This window comes from Ruditapes philippinarum, unplaced genomic scaffold (assembly GCF_026571515.1).
Source record: "Ruditapes philippinarum isolate M1 unplaced genomic scaffold, ASM2657151v2 ctg5870_1_1_1_1, whole genome shotgun sequence".
Lineage (NCBI taxonomy): Eukaryota > Metazoa > Mollusca > Bivalvia > Venerida > Veneridae > Ruditapes > Ruditapes philippinarum.
The window spans coordinates 44,751-58,557 of NW_026867098.1; the positions used below are offsets into that span (position 1 = coordinate 44,751).

General features: G+C 37.1%; 2 protein-coding genes across 2 annotated transcripts; both read right to left on the reverse strand.

The window, feature by feature from the left end:
* Positions 1–328: 328 nt before the first annotated feature.
* Positions 329–5,845, reverse strand: LOC132734856 (perlucin-like). Its single transcript, XM_060721718.1, has 5 exons — positions 5,739–5,845; positions 4,394–4,491; positions 1,973–2,066; positions 1,377–1,584; positions 329–481 (listed from the first exon to the last, which is right to left on the reverse strand). Exons 1-5 carry the CDS (start codon positions 5,773–5,775, stop codon positions 442–444), a joined length of 477 nt encoding a protein of 158 aa, XP_060577701.1. The 5' UTR covers positions 5,776–5,845; the 3' UTR covers positions 329–441.
* A 1,673-nt stretch (positions 5,846–7,518) lies between these two features.
* LOC132734852 (uncharacterized) lies at positions 7,519–8,856 on the reverse strand. The gene has a single exon (XM_060721714.1). The coding sequence runs from the start codon at positions 8,854–8,856 to the stop codon at positions 7,519–7,521; it is 1,338 nt and encodes a 445-aa protein (XP_060577697.1).
* Positions 8,857–13,807: the final 4,951 nt, after the last annotated feature.

Below are 13,807 nucleotides of genomic sequence, written 5' to 3' on the forward strand. Positions count from 1 at the left end.
TGCTTACACTGACCTCTTGAAGTGTTCTTATTTCATCGCATGCTAATTTTCTCAAAGAACATTCTTAAACATCATTTGTTTTCTAAAGGAAATTGACATTTTCACACAGAAACTTGCATTTGTGATAAAACTTTCGCCTATTTGATTTACCTATCATATCTTTCTTCATTTACTATTTTTTAATTTGCCATCCCTGTGAAACTTAAAGAATGTTTAATCAACCCAGTAGGTTAAACATTGTTGCAATTTTTGTTGTCCTATACGTTTAGATAGTGATAAACGTTACATTACTAATCACACATAACCTGTGCAAAACAAAGCATTTAGATAGTTCGCATATAATGTTTTATTACTATATACTGATGCTGTTGTTTTTAAACCAAAAATATTTTGTCATTTCCGTTGTTGATGAGGTTTCTGAGGAGAGACAGAATGTCCGTACTATCCGATTACGCTTACCAGTTCACCTCCTCCGACTTTCCTATAGAATAAAAAAGCATAACCAAACTTGGCGCTACCAACAACATAGTATTAATCATTTAAGCGTATAAAGCTATATATCTAATGTAACATTTTAATGAAATTTATAAGCAGTTAAATAATGTTTTTTCCATATTTTTTGGTCAATTCTCCAACTCTTCAATACCATATAATTTTGAATTAAATACATTTTGTTATTTAATACACATAAATATTGTATGTAAAGCGAATGCTGCTATTTTGAGTAGGGTAAAGCCATTAAACAATGATTTCGTGCATGTCCGATTCAATCTTAAATCTAAAGACATTTAATAAATTTCATGCATTCTTTTCCAAAATTCCAGTGATAATTTTGTATGTATGCTAAGTCAGCAGATGTACAGCTTTATACACTTTTGAAACAGCATGAGCTTTAGTCAATTTATGCCACTAATTATTATTGTTATTATTATTATTATAATTATTATTATTATTATTATTATTATTACAAATTTTGAAATCAGCAAACCTAATATCAAAATTGAAATTCATTTTAATTTATTTGTTATTGTTTTTTTTAGTCAAATGACCACACATTTTTAGACTACTACCAGATATAAAGCTTTGTGAGAAAATAGCAGAACTAGTTTCATGCAAGAGGCTTTTGATGAAAGTTATTGAATTGTGAAACATACTACAATGTGTTTTCATTCTAAAATAACTATATGGGTGGTATTATAATATATTGTTCTAAAATGGTGTATATTGTTCTGAAATAGTTAATATTGTTCTGAAATGGTGAATATTGTTCTGAAATCTATAATGGCGTATATTGTTTTGAAATAGCGTATACTGTTCTGAAATGGCGTTATACGATATAGTTCCAAAATGGCGTAAAATGTTCTTTAATTGTGTACTTTTCACAAAAAGGAATCCTGTTTGATGCACACGGAACATCCGCCCACTGATAGTTTGGGTGGTGGAAGACGGCACAATCCTCTCCATGCCCATTGTCTTGTGGCTCAGTTGGCGCCCAATCTGTGAACCGGACGTTGGTACCCGTGCCATACCATCTCCAAACACCTTCTATCGTCTCATCGGTCATTCCAATCCAGTAATCTTTTCCTGTGAAAGTATATGACATGTTGCTAACTTTGTTTTCAATCAATAAGAAGTACGAAATAACGTTTCTAAATAACGTGTATAAAACAAACAATTGATTGATTGGCACTTTGTAATAATTATACAGACTTGTAGAATTCAACAATGTTATGTTTGTTGTTTATTTACACCTGCAGACTGAGCTGAGTATTATATGTTGTTAAACATAAGAATGTGTTTCAATTCCAAATGTGGACAAATCCATTGTACTAATTCCGCAGTTTGAGTGCATAGTTTCTTTCTTTGAAAATGTGTGCACTTATCTGAATGCTTGTAGTTTAAATAATAATTTTTTATCTCCTATATATAATAAACATTGAGTAAATTGAAAGATAAATATGAGAAATTATACCTGCAAGATGCGTATGAATAAATCCTTTCAAAAACAAATCCTCTGTTCTTGTTTCAACGTGAACAAGATTTCCACCATGTTGTCGACAATACGACTGGAAATAATAGTTAATACAAGGGCTGTTCAATGAATACGCGGAAAAGTGTCGCTATTTCCTTATTTTCCAAGTTAGTTGAATAAAACTTATACAGTAATAGAGACAAACATATTTTGAAAATATACAGCAAATATTGCCGTTCTGGCATGAATCATATGTTAACAAACGGTTGTTATGGTAACCACATGTAGCGATTACCGGCCCACTGTTGTTCCTTATTTTACAAATAGTCACTGGTTATTAATGACGTCGCATTTTAACGTTTACCGTGCGATTTTCACCAAACTTTGCATAATTTACGCGCAATATGTTGGCGTTATGCACATGACGTCATGTTAGTGTGTGACGTCATTTAGGCGTTTAGCGGCCATATTGTTCAGTGCGTATGCGTTAAAATTGCATCGGAACAACGATCTTCAATAAAATTTTGTGTTTTGAACGGGTTTTCAAAGAAAGAATCAATGTTAAGATTACAAAAAGCATATGGTGATCAGGCGATGAAGAAAACAGCAGTGTACAATTGGTATGCCCGATTTCTGGGCGGCCAATAAAGCATCCATGACGACAAACGCAGCGGACGTCCCAACGTAACGTTAAATCACGTCGCTGTGATAAAGGAGCTGCTTGACAATGATCGTCGGATAACAATTTGCGAAATACACGATAGATCGGATTGTAGCATTGGCACAGTGCATCGCATTATTCACGATGAACTCAATATAAGACGCTGTGTGTCAGGTGGATTCCTAAAATGTTGACGGACGAACAAAAAGTGGAAAGGGTGCGGTGTTGCAATCAATTTCTCAGACGCTTTCATAGTGTATTTCTTGCGACGGATAGTGACTGTTGATGAGACATGGATTAGCCAATACGAACCTGAAATGAAATCACAGTCTTCTATGTGGAAAACCCCAGGATCGCCTTCACCTAAGAAGTTTAAAGTCAGCCCATCTGCAAGGAAACAGATGTTCATCGTCTTCTTTGACGTCGACGGTGTGATACTGAGCCACGCGGTACCCCTGGGTCAGACTGTGACGGCGAAGTATTATTCTAAGGTGAATAAATTTATTTTATCTATAATAAGATATTCATTATTATGTCAAAACATTACCTAATAATCATTTATATTTGTGTAAGTAATTATGAATATAAATTATAACGACAATTTACTTATGATTGTATTTCTTTATGCTTTCAGATTCTGAGACGCGATTTTATGAGGGCGATAAGAAAGAAGCGGGCCACGAAAATCGCCGACACGATATTTCATCACGACAACGCACCGTCTCATCGTGCGGCCGAAACACAGTACACAATCAGGAAACTCGGCTTCGAAGTTCTCGAGCACCCGGCCTACAGCCCTGACCTCGCACCATGCGATTTCTTTCTTTTCTTCCCGACACTGAAGAACGTCCTGCGGGGAGAACACTTTGATGATGTGGACGAGTTGTCCTACGCGGTGCAACGTGCAATTTCAGAGGTAAATAATGGCTCCTACTTTAATAGTTTCATGCCATGGATCAACGATTGTAAAAAGTGTGTTTCCTTTCACGAAGAGTATTTCGAGAAGGACTAGGTGCGTGTTTTGGGTGACTCTCATACATGCGTTGAGCGTGACGTCGTTACGACGTTGGGCCGGTTTCACTGCGATTACCTTAGAAATACTTGAAATTATACTATTAATTTTTATCCGATTTTATTGAAATTGTGTGTACATGTTTATTATATGTTTATTTACAAAATGTAAAGAGAACGTCAATTTCCCATGAATATCAAAAATATGGCAGCACTTTTTCCGGGTCTTTATTGAACAGCCCTCGTACTTTTGTTTTCTTTTACTTCTGTATAGAAGAATAAATTTAAATTTAAGATTTACTTGAGTTACTATTTGCTGATATCTTTGATAATATCAAGATCATGGCTGTATGGACATCATTGCTGACATACTACTTTTTTCATATTCATGAATTCAATAATAAACGACATATTAATATATTACCCCGAATTATAATATCGGTTCGATGAATAATTATTTTATTGTAATCGAATTGAGCGAAATATTAAATAAGACAACAGGCAAAGCGTTTATGGATCATCATTAATGCATACTTGTATCTTTGCATTTAAATGTCTCAAAGAGCATGTTTAATACATCCCGTTTTATACAACATTTGTAATCATGGCCTAGTAGAATTGAATTTTATATGTAAACTACATGACTCTCTAAGGATTATATACCAATGTGTTCTTGGCATAGGTTAAACGGTCGAAATTTTAAGTTTCCTAAAGCAAGCTTTTTATACGAGATTTAGAAACAACTTTACCTCAGCTTCTGTGAAATGCATTGCATGACTACCAATTAAGTAGCAGGATCCTTCAAACGCGAACCAACCATCAGGACAATCAGTGCAATAGGTTAAACCTTGGAATTTCAAAGAAAAAACAAAAAACAATTGTGTCTGTAACTACAATTGCTACTTATGTAAATGCAATTCATACCACCAATCATGTCCTCGATAGATGGAACGGGGAATGACATTTGTATCACCATACATAATACAAAGTTACCTGTGGTGAAAAGAAAGTATTCATTAAATTTATTTTAAAGAAGATAACAATTCGCTTTGATTGTGTAAATGTACTCAAAACAAAACAAACAAAAGCATTGCAGTTACCAAAGGGGTTTTACCATGAAAGGATGCAGTAAAGAGTTGCGAAACTTGAGCTTAACTGTGACCCTTTATATATTTAGTTTCAGTTTCTGCTTTGCAAGTATTACATGTAAACTTCAAGAAATTGTTTATGTCAAAATTGGACACAATTTTTATCAGAATTAATTAAAATTAAATTAATTTGATTTAAATTCCTTTTGAACCTTTAGAAGCCTTAATGTACAATTAATTTTCAAGTTTATAACAGTTTTGATTTCAGTTGATGTGATAAGAAAATGTAAATTTAATAACAGCACAAAGCTTCACATGCAGTGTAAAGATGACTTACTCAAAATGCAATACAGCGTTTTGAAACTGAGACGGACTATGATATTAAACCTAATGATAGTCCTCTGTCTAATAGTATATTTAGTTAAATTAAGTTATTGAACTGGATCAAGTTGGTCACTCTTTTGAAAAAAAATAATTTTAGTATTTAGAACGAATATTATATATAATCTTCCCCATATTGTCTGTAAAATTGGCATACATTTAATAGTTTGATGCGTTTCTATCTTTAAAATGTATAAAACTATATATGAGCTGCAAAAACTATTGCTTGAATTTAAACAAGATATGTCTTTTCAAAATGACTGTAGGAAAAAAATGTGGTAGTTTATTTTTCTTAAATGCAAATGGCCCATGTTTAACGGGTAAAGCTTAAAACACTTACTTATAGAAGTAACGTAATGTATTGTTCCTGAACATTTTATTTTCTTTGCTACAATATCCATGTGTTTGGAATAACAAAGTAATTCTATGTTACAACTCTTTTGAATATTGAGTATTGACACAATATAATTTTACTGTAAATAAATTATATAATTTATACCCTTGATTTTTGACGTTCAAATTTAAAATACAATGCAAAGTTAAAAACATTTTGACAAATAAAAGTGGTGTTTAAAAATAAAACAGATTTTTTTAATTTAAGAAATAATATATAAATATTTCAAACCTATCAGTTGAAATATGATGCACGCAAGACGATTCATTTTAACGAAATGTGGTCTGCAGGGTTTGGTACAACGATAGTGATAAAGGACAACATTTTTCGCTTACTACAGCAAAAATTGGCATTTGATAAGGAAACCATTTTAAAGCTTCTAACCAAGACATGATGGTTTGTGATGTAAAACAGTATAAACTTTATTTCAAAGATAATTATCATAAACGTATTGTATAAATGCAATTTGTATAAATGCATGATTATTGCGCAGTGGCCATATGATGATTCTATTTCTAGGTATTGCCGCTTTTAGTTTTTAGACAAATGTACACAAAGTGACTCATTGCAGCGGAACAACATGATGACAAAATAAGAGTACATGTATAATACTAATCCTTTGTCTGCAACCCATGCGATAAGTGCATGCCAAGATCAGTCAGAATATTGATGACGTCAGAGCTTTGTTTGAACTGTTAGCTATTCAATCAAAACTTCTTTTCAATAATCCCTTAAATAATGAATGGTTTTGTCGGGAATAAAAGCAAGACAAATTCGTATGAAAAGTCTGCATAAGTAATTTAGCGTGATACTGATTTACATTAATATGTGTAGAAGAACGAAAGGTATATATGTAAATATATGAATACGCCAACTTATGGTGTGGGTTAGCAGCTTTAAAAGTAAAGGAAACGTTTCACGACTGACGGATAAGTTGCACTGATAACTTGACATACAATCTGCAGATAACTGACCGGGAGATCTTTAGATAACATTTTTGAAATAAGATAACTTGTTCGCTGGCTGAATTTCTAAAAATTACCGGGGACATGAGGAGAGTGTGCGGGGTTGGCATTTCAATCAATTATTTTTGATTAGCTAACAAGATACTTGCTTGCCTTGTGTTTCTTTTGTCATAGATGTTTCTGAAGGAGGCTATCAAAACTGTTGATAAATGGTAATGAAAGTTCATTTGCCGTACGCCTTATACTTATTCGCCTTATTAATGATTCCGTTTCGAATAAATAAACGCTATAACTGAATTCACAAGAATCTAATGAAAATTTAGCATGATATTTTTCTTGTTTTATACCAACCTCCGACAAATTTTGGAGAAGATCCATTTTTGTATCAAGCACTTTGATGTATTATAAAATTGCAACGGTTGTTGCGTTCTTTGAGCTGTGACGCCTGTTATTTAAGGCAGCCTTAGTTGGTACTGGATACCATTAAATCAAAATATCTTTCAATTAAATAAATGAAACATCAAATTTTGTGCAAGTAAATTTAATGACGAACACACGAAATTGATCAGAATTATAAACAAATTCCGGGAATTCTAGTTCATCCATCGTATTCAAGTCTCAGCACCTCAAAATAAGTATGTCTAGTTTGTTTTTCTCTTGTTTTTTTTGTTGTTGTTGTTTTTTTTTCTTCTTTTTTTTAATAAAGCTTTTTTTAATAGAGCTTACAAAACAATTATATTTATATTGTAACTATAAACAATCAAGAAATCAACTTTAACATTGACATATTTACTATTTTATCTCCAAAGTTCTATTCCGTTACAAAAATAGGATGATATAATTATGTAATTTCTTATCTTGGTCTTTGCTTTATCATGTCAGTACATTAATTTCTGTTACAAAGGAGCATGCCTCAGTCACCCTCAGCTTTATCAGACACCACATGAATACATATTGAAATAAAAATGAAAAGAATGGTATTTTTGTACCTCTTACTAGTTTGAAAATGTTTAACTAATATTTCTACTTACTTACTGGCGTTCGCTCTACACGATCACGCCAGTATCCGCGATGAAGGTTGTGGTCCGCCGCAGGTCCTCAACGTCTCCGTACAGCTTCTGCTGGAGTGTTGCACCTCGGGGCCACGTTGCTCCTCGCTCCTGGTCGTGTCTTTTGCATCTTTGGAGGATATGCTCTGTAGTCTGATCCTCTTCTCCACAGGGACATATGGGGGACGGCACCAGTTTGTACTTCCTGCACATGTGTGCATTCAGTCTGTTGTGTCCCGAGCGAAGCCTGACCATCACCACTTGTTCTGGTCGGTTTAGCATGTGGTAGGCATCCGCTTCCTGTCTTGTCTTGGTGAGAGCCTTGATGATGGTGGCTTTCTCCTTGTATATCACCTGGTTATCTGGTTGCTCCAACTGGGCTCCTAACCTAGCCAGCTTGTCGGCCTCCTCATTTCCGGGCACTCCACAGTGAGATGGTATCCACTGAAGTGCAACATTACAGGACGACCCAAGCTTGTTCACGGCTTGCGCTAGTTCAGGGACATTGTTGTTTTGTAGGGCCTCCAGAACTGATCTTGCATCTGTGAGGAAGACTACAGAAGTGATCTCTTCTGGCGAGTTTTCTATCAAAAAGACTGCCTTCATGAGTGCCTCAGTCTCTGCTCTGTAATTGCTGCAGTGCTTCCCAGTGGCGATGTAATGGGCTGTTTTCTGGCCTGACGGGTATGTTATGTGAATACCACCGCCTCCATCCTTAACGGCTCTAGTGGCTGACCCATCTGTGTATACATGGGTCCATGTGTCCGAAGGATAGTCTGCGTAGATAGCCGCAAGTGTCAGACTTCTACGGATGGTCTCATTTTCCTGTTTGCCCATGTCTAGTCCAGGAATAGCAAGTGCCACTTTGACTGCAGACAGGTCATTTGCTGTAGGGTTGGTGATGTCTGCTCGGCCCAAGGGAATTGTCTGAGTGTTTAGTTCAGCTGCATGCTCTCTACTCAGCTTCTTTGCTTGATGTACAAAGCTGCAGCGCTTGAGGCGGTTCTTGGTGAATCCCTCAAGTCTGCTGTTCATGGGGTGGTCTGGGAGGGACTGGTACTTGCTTGCCTGGAGAAGGACCTTGGTTTGTCTTCTTTCATGAAGTGTTTGAATTCCGGTCAGTTTCTCCATGAAGGCGATTGGTGTAGACTTGGTGGCCCCTGTGATGATACGAAGTGCCTGGTTCTGAACTTTATCCAGGGCTTGCTGGTTTGTCTTGGCTGTTGTGGACCATGTGGCTGAGCTGTACTCCATGGTGGGTCTTACTGTGCCCTGATATACAGTCTTCAGTATTTGCTCATTTGCACCCCAGGTTGTCCCAGCAAGTTTTCGCATCATCCCAAGTTTCCTTCGTGCCGTCCTTCTACACGGCTGATGTGTGGTTTCCAAGTCTGCCGCTTGTCAAAGGTGACCCCAAGGTATGTGGCTTCGTCTTCCTCCTTCAGTGGAGTTCCAGCTAAATTGACCTTCCCAGCTCTCTGCTTTGTTGACAAGGTGAACAGTGTGGTGGACGACTTCTCTTTGTTGATCGTGACACACCAGTCTTCGGCCCATGCTGCGAGTTTGTCCATAGCTCTTTGCATTCTGTATGTGGCCGTAGAGGCGTGTTCTTCTTTGCACCATAGCACCAGGTCGTCAGCATAAAGAGCAGCATGAACTCCCTTAGGCAGTTCAGACACCAGGTCGTTGATGAAGACCAGAAAGAGTGTCGGGGATAGGACGTCACCCTGTGGGACGCCATGGCGTAGCAGGACCTTCCTACTGTTGGATTGGTTCAGGCTGACTCTGGCTCTTCTATTAAACAGGTAAGAGTTGATCCATTTCAGCATGGCCCCTCCAACTCCATTCCTCATGAGCTTTACTTGTAGCCCTTCTGTCCAGACTTTGTCGAACGCTCTTTATAGGTCAATCCATGCTGTTAGGACCACCTTTTGCTCTTGGAATGCGTCTTCGACTTCCTGCGCTAGGTATGTAGTCTGGTCTTCTGTGGAACGGAATTGCCGGAATCCAGCCTGTTCAGATGCCAGCAGGTCATTGGTCTCCAGGTACCACTTCAGGCGTGCGTTCACAATCCTCTCCATGGTCTTAACAACACAGATGGTGAGGCTGATTGAACGGTAGCTGGCTGCCTTTTTTGGGTCCTTCCCTTCCTTCAGTATAGGGATCATCGTTGCCTCTCTCCAAATCTGTGGTAGCTGCCCTTGTTTCCAGCTGTAGTTGTATATGTCCAGGAGTTTGCACATTGCTGTATTGCCCAGGTGTGTCAGCATCTCATTTGTGATTGCGTCAGGACCGGGAGATTTTTTGGTCTTTAGTTGCCTGAAAGCTGCCTGAACCTCATGAAGCGTCAGGCGCGAGTCCATGCACTCTGACGTAACCTTAGGTGTTTTCCTGTCCCTTTGTTCTCTTCTTGCTTCCCTCAGTCGTTCACTGTTGATGGGGATGTCGCTGACATCTTTGTAGTTTTGGGCAAAGACGTTTGCTGCTTGTTTGCCCACCAACAGCTCTCCCTCCTCTTCCAAGGTAACTGAGCCTCTCGCTTTGTCTTGGTCGTCGTTCAGCTGTTTTGTCAACCTCCACAACTTTCGGCCATCTCTCTCGAAGTTCAGTGAAGCTGTCTTGTGTCTCCAGCTCTTTCTTTGGGCCTCTAGCTTGTGCCTTAGGAATTTGGCCTTGGCATGCTGTAAGTTGTGGTTTGCCTCCTGTGAGGGATTGTTTTCGGCTTCAACTCTGGCTTCGGACACCTTGGTTTGCAGCTCCTCTAACTGCTCACTCCAGTAGGGCTTGTAGTCTTTCCTCGCACCTCTAGGGATGGACTGCTGTGCTGACTTGAGGATGCATTGGTTGAAGTCCCTGACTACGTTGTTAATGTCTCTGCCTTCAACTCTGATGTCTTTGCAGAGTTCATCACTCACAGACTGGAAAAGGGGCCAATCAGCCTTTTTGTAGTTCCATCTGGGTAGGCTAGATGACATAGGGACAGAGCGGTCCAGTATGATGAGGACTGGACGGTGATCACTGCCTCCAAGTTGATCAGTGACTTTCCTCTGGACATGTCCGTGTATGTCGTCAGTACAGAAGGCAAGGTCAGGCGTTGATGTCGAGTGCCATCTTCTCGTGTAAAAAGTTGGGGGATCCTCCGGCTGATTGATGAGGTTCAGCCTGTTGTCATCCTGCCAGGTGTCCACTTCCTCTCCTCGGTTGTCCATGTGGTCATATCCCCAGCTTTGTGAGTGACTGTTGAAGTCTCCAACAACCATGAGGTTTGTTGCTTCCATTGGGATACTGTCTAGGGAAAGAGCTTTGTCATTTGGAGAGTACATATTCACAAGAGTCATTTGAAAGCCGTTCAATCTGAGGCTCAGCACTTGGAATTCCGAGTCATCCATATGCATTTTAGTCTGGATAGCATTGATGTTGTTCCTGACTAATGTCATGATGCCTCCTTTCTTTCTGCCAGCCCTGTCGCTTCGGAAGCACTGGTATCCTCTGATCTTAAAGGATTTAGCTGGTTGCAGGTGTGTTTCCTGAATGCAACAGACATTGATGTCATTCTCATGAAGGAAGTGCTGAAGTTCAGTCTTTTTGTTGAAGACTCCTTCTGCGTTCCAATGCATCACTTTGAAGTGTTGCTGTTGGACTTTCCTCCTCTAGGGGCCTAGATCCTCCAAGACCGAGTGGTTTAGCCTGGGTGCCCAGTTTCCGTTTGCCACCTCGGGGAGGTCCCATAAATGGGCCACAGCGGTCTTACTGCATGAGAGGCTATAACTGGCAGGGAAGGCTTACAAGTGGCTCCCCGGTTCCCACTAGGTGGTAGCCAGCGGTGAGGCTGTAAGCTGTAAGCGAAAAACACGAAGCTACTCACTACAACAACACGCAGTTGCGCATCAAAGCAGTCATTACGGCAAACACTAATATTTCAATCGAATATATTTTTTTAATATTAAAGTCTATTTTACATTATACTATAAACATTTAGGAATATGACCTAAGGCATATTACTGCGTATGACATGAACCCGAGAGGTTCTTTACTAGTTCTTTTTTCATTTGAAATTGAAAGAAAGAAATGCATAATACAATTGCAAACATCATAAATAAATAGGGGAAAACAAGGGAAAAATAAAAATTTATCAAAGGTCGCTGATAAATTTGAATATCGACACAAACAGCTATTCTTAATTAGCAGGTGGGGAAAACTCAAAAAGGGACACATTAACTCTAGCTTTACTTTCAGGTTTGATAAAAATTTTAAAAAAAAATTTGAAGCTTGCTTTAAAGCTTTTATAAAAACCAGATGAGCCAAAGTATTTTTAAAAAAAATCAAACTTCAGAAAAAAAACACTTGATTTTAAGAAAAAATAAAAAGAGTAAAGATTCAAATTAAAATTTACATTTATGGGCGAAAAGGGTTATTTTGCAGCATTCATCCAAAGTTTTTTACTGCGTCACGAAAAGTTCCCAAAAATTTGTCTGAAGGCATGCTTTTTCATTCCCGTTAAAATTTTATTAAAAAAATTTTGTTTTTGAAGTCCCGGGGCAAAAAATTTTTAATCATGTTTTATAACTGATGACTTTATGTAATCTAACAAGAACGAGGCCTGTTTTATGACATTGCCTGATAATGCAATGTCTACGTAAATGACATTAGACGTAAAAGTATTACACTGAATACTAGTAAGAAGAAGTATGATTAAACTACATGCTGCGTTTGTTTATTTTATACAATACAATACAATACAAATAACTTAGTTGCAGTTAAACATTATTTCAATATTTTACAGGTTGACATATTATTTTAAAAACGACTGACTATCCTGGTAAGAAAACAATATTTGGAAGAGGTCCGATCGCTAGTGTTATTTATTCATTTTGTTATTCATTATTTCGAAAACCTGTTGTTTCTGTGTATATTAACGTGTATTTATTAGCAATAAAATATGATAAAATCAAAACTTTTGATATAATATTTTACAACAATGCAAACAATGATATACTTTTAGCGGTAAAACGTGGCTACGTGATATGTATTGCGTGCGCACGCGATAGCACTACGTGACAACGCGATTGGTATTACGTACACGTTTGTAAAATATATGGCAGACACACGTGATGGCTTTTGCGTGCGCAAGTAATTCATACTGCGCTGCCATTTGATACTATGTGCATAACGGCCAACAGATGAAAGTGCGCACTGATATTGCAATTCTTAAATACAACACAGACAAATAGAGACGAAGACCGACAATAACATACAATATCATGTTGTAATTTCTCTCCGGTCATTTTTTGCTTTGTCAACAATATATCAAAATACGTGTACTCTATCTATTTAAGAGTATATCTAAGCTTTTGGGATTTTGGCTCGCTTAATAATCAATCGAAATGATATATAAATTCTGAAGAATAACAAAACAAAACATTCGCGCCATCGTATCATTTATTACTTTATCAATATGATAAACTTATTTGCACAAAATATTACATTTTCTTAATAGTAAATAATTATCAAAATATGTTAGAATGTTGGATAAATGGTATTTGGGACTGGAAAACCCAGATGTGATCAAGTGTTATCAAAGAGCAGAAATTGTCTGATTATTGCTTCACATACATGCACTAATACAATCAATTAGAGTAAATATTTTAATTGCAAATTATATAAAACATAAAATGAATATGTGTTAAACTAAGTAAAAGTGCCTGCAGAAACGACCCATTGATTCTTAATATTTGCAATAATATGCCTCTTCCAATGTATAATGACAAACGCACGACAACAAAGATGAAATACTAAAACATGACAAACACTGTTACTTTTACGAGTAAGTAAAAGAAATCAGATATTGAACTATATTGAACTGTATGTCTTTGTCAGATAAAGAGGATATTAAATGAGTGTAGGTTCAATACTAAATTTATTGAATAAAATTTTCTTCCTTGTCAAACAGGATTTTCTTGCATATCAAAAAGGATGGTAAGATTCTTACAATCTATAGTTTACATCAATGCAACGAGTTAAATAATAAATTCAGTATTGAACCTACACGAATATAATATTCTATTTATCACATACTGGAAATAAAGACTGTTTCAAACGCATAAGAGTCATTTTTCATTATTACCCCCTCACTTTTTTTGTAATGTTAATTTCCCACAGGCCTCTGGGAGTTATTCTTACTGTTAATGCAAGTGTACCACGTGACTAAGAATTTGTACTGTTACATAGGTACAGTATAAAATCTGGTCTCGTGGTATATTTTCAAAATAAAATGAAATAAAATGGC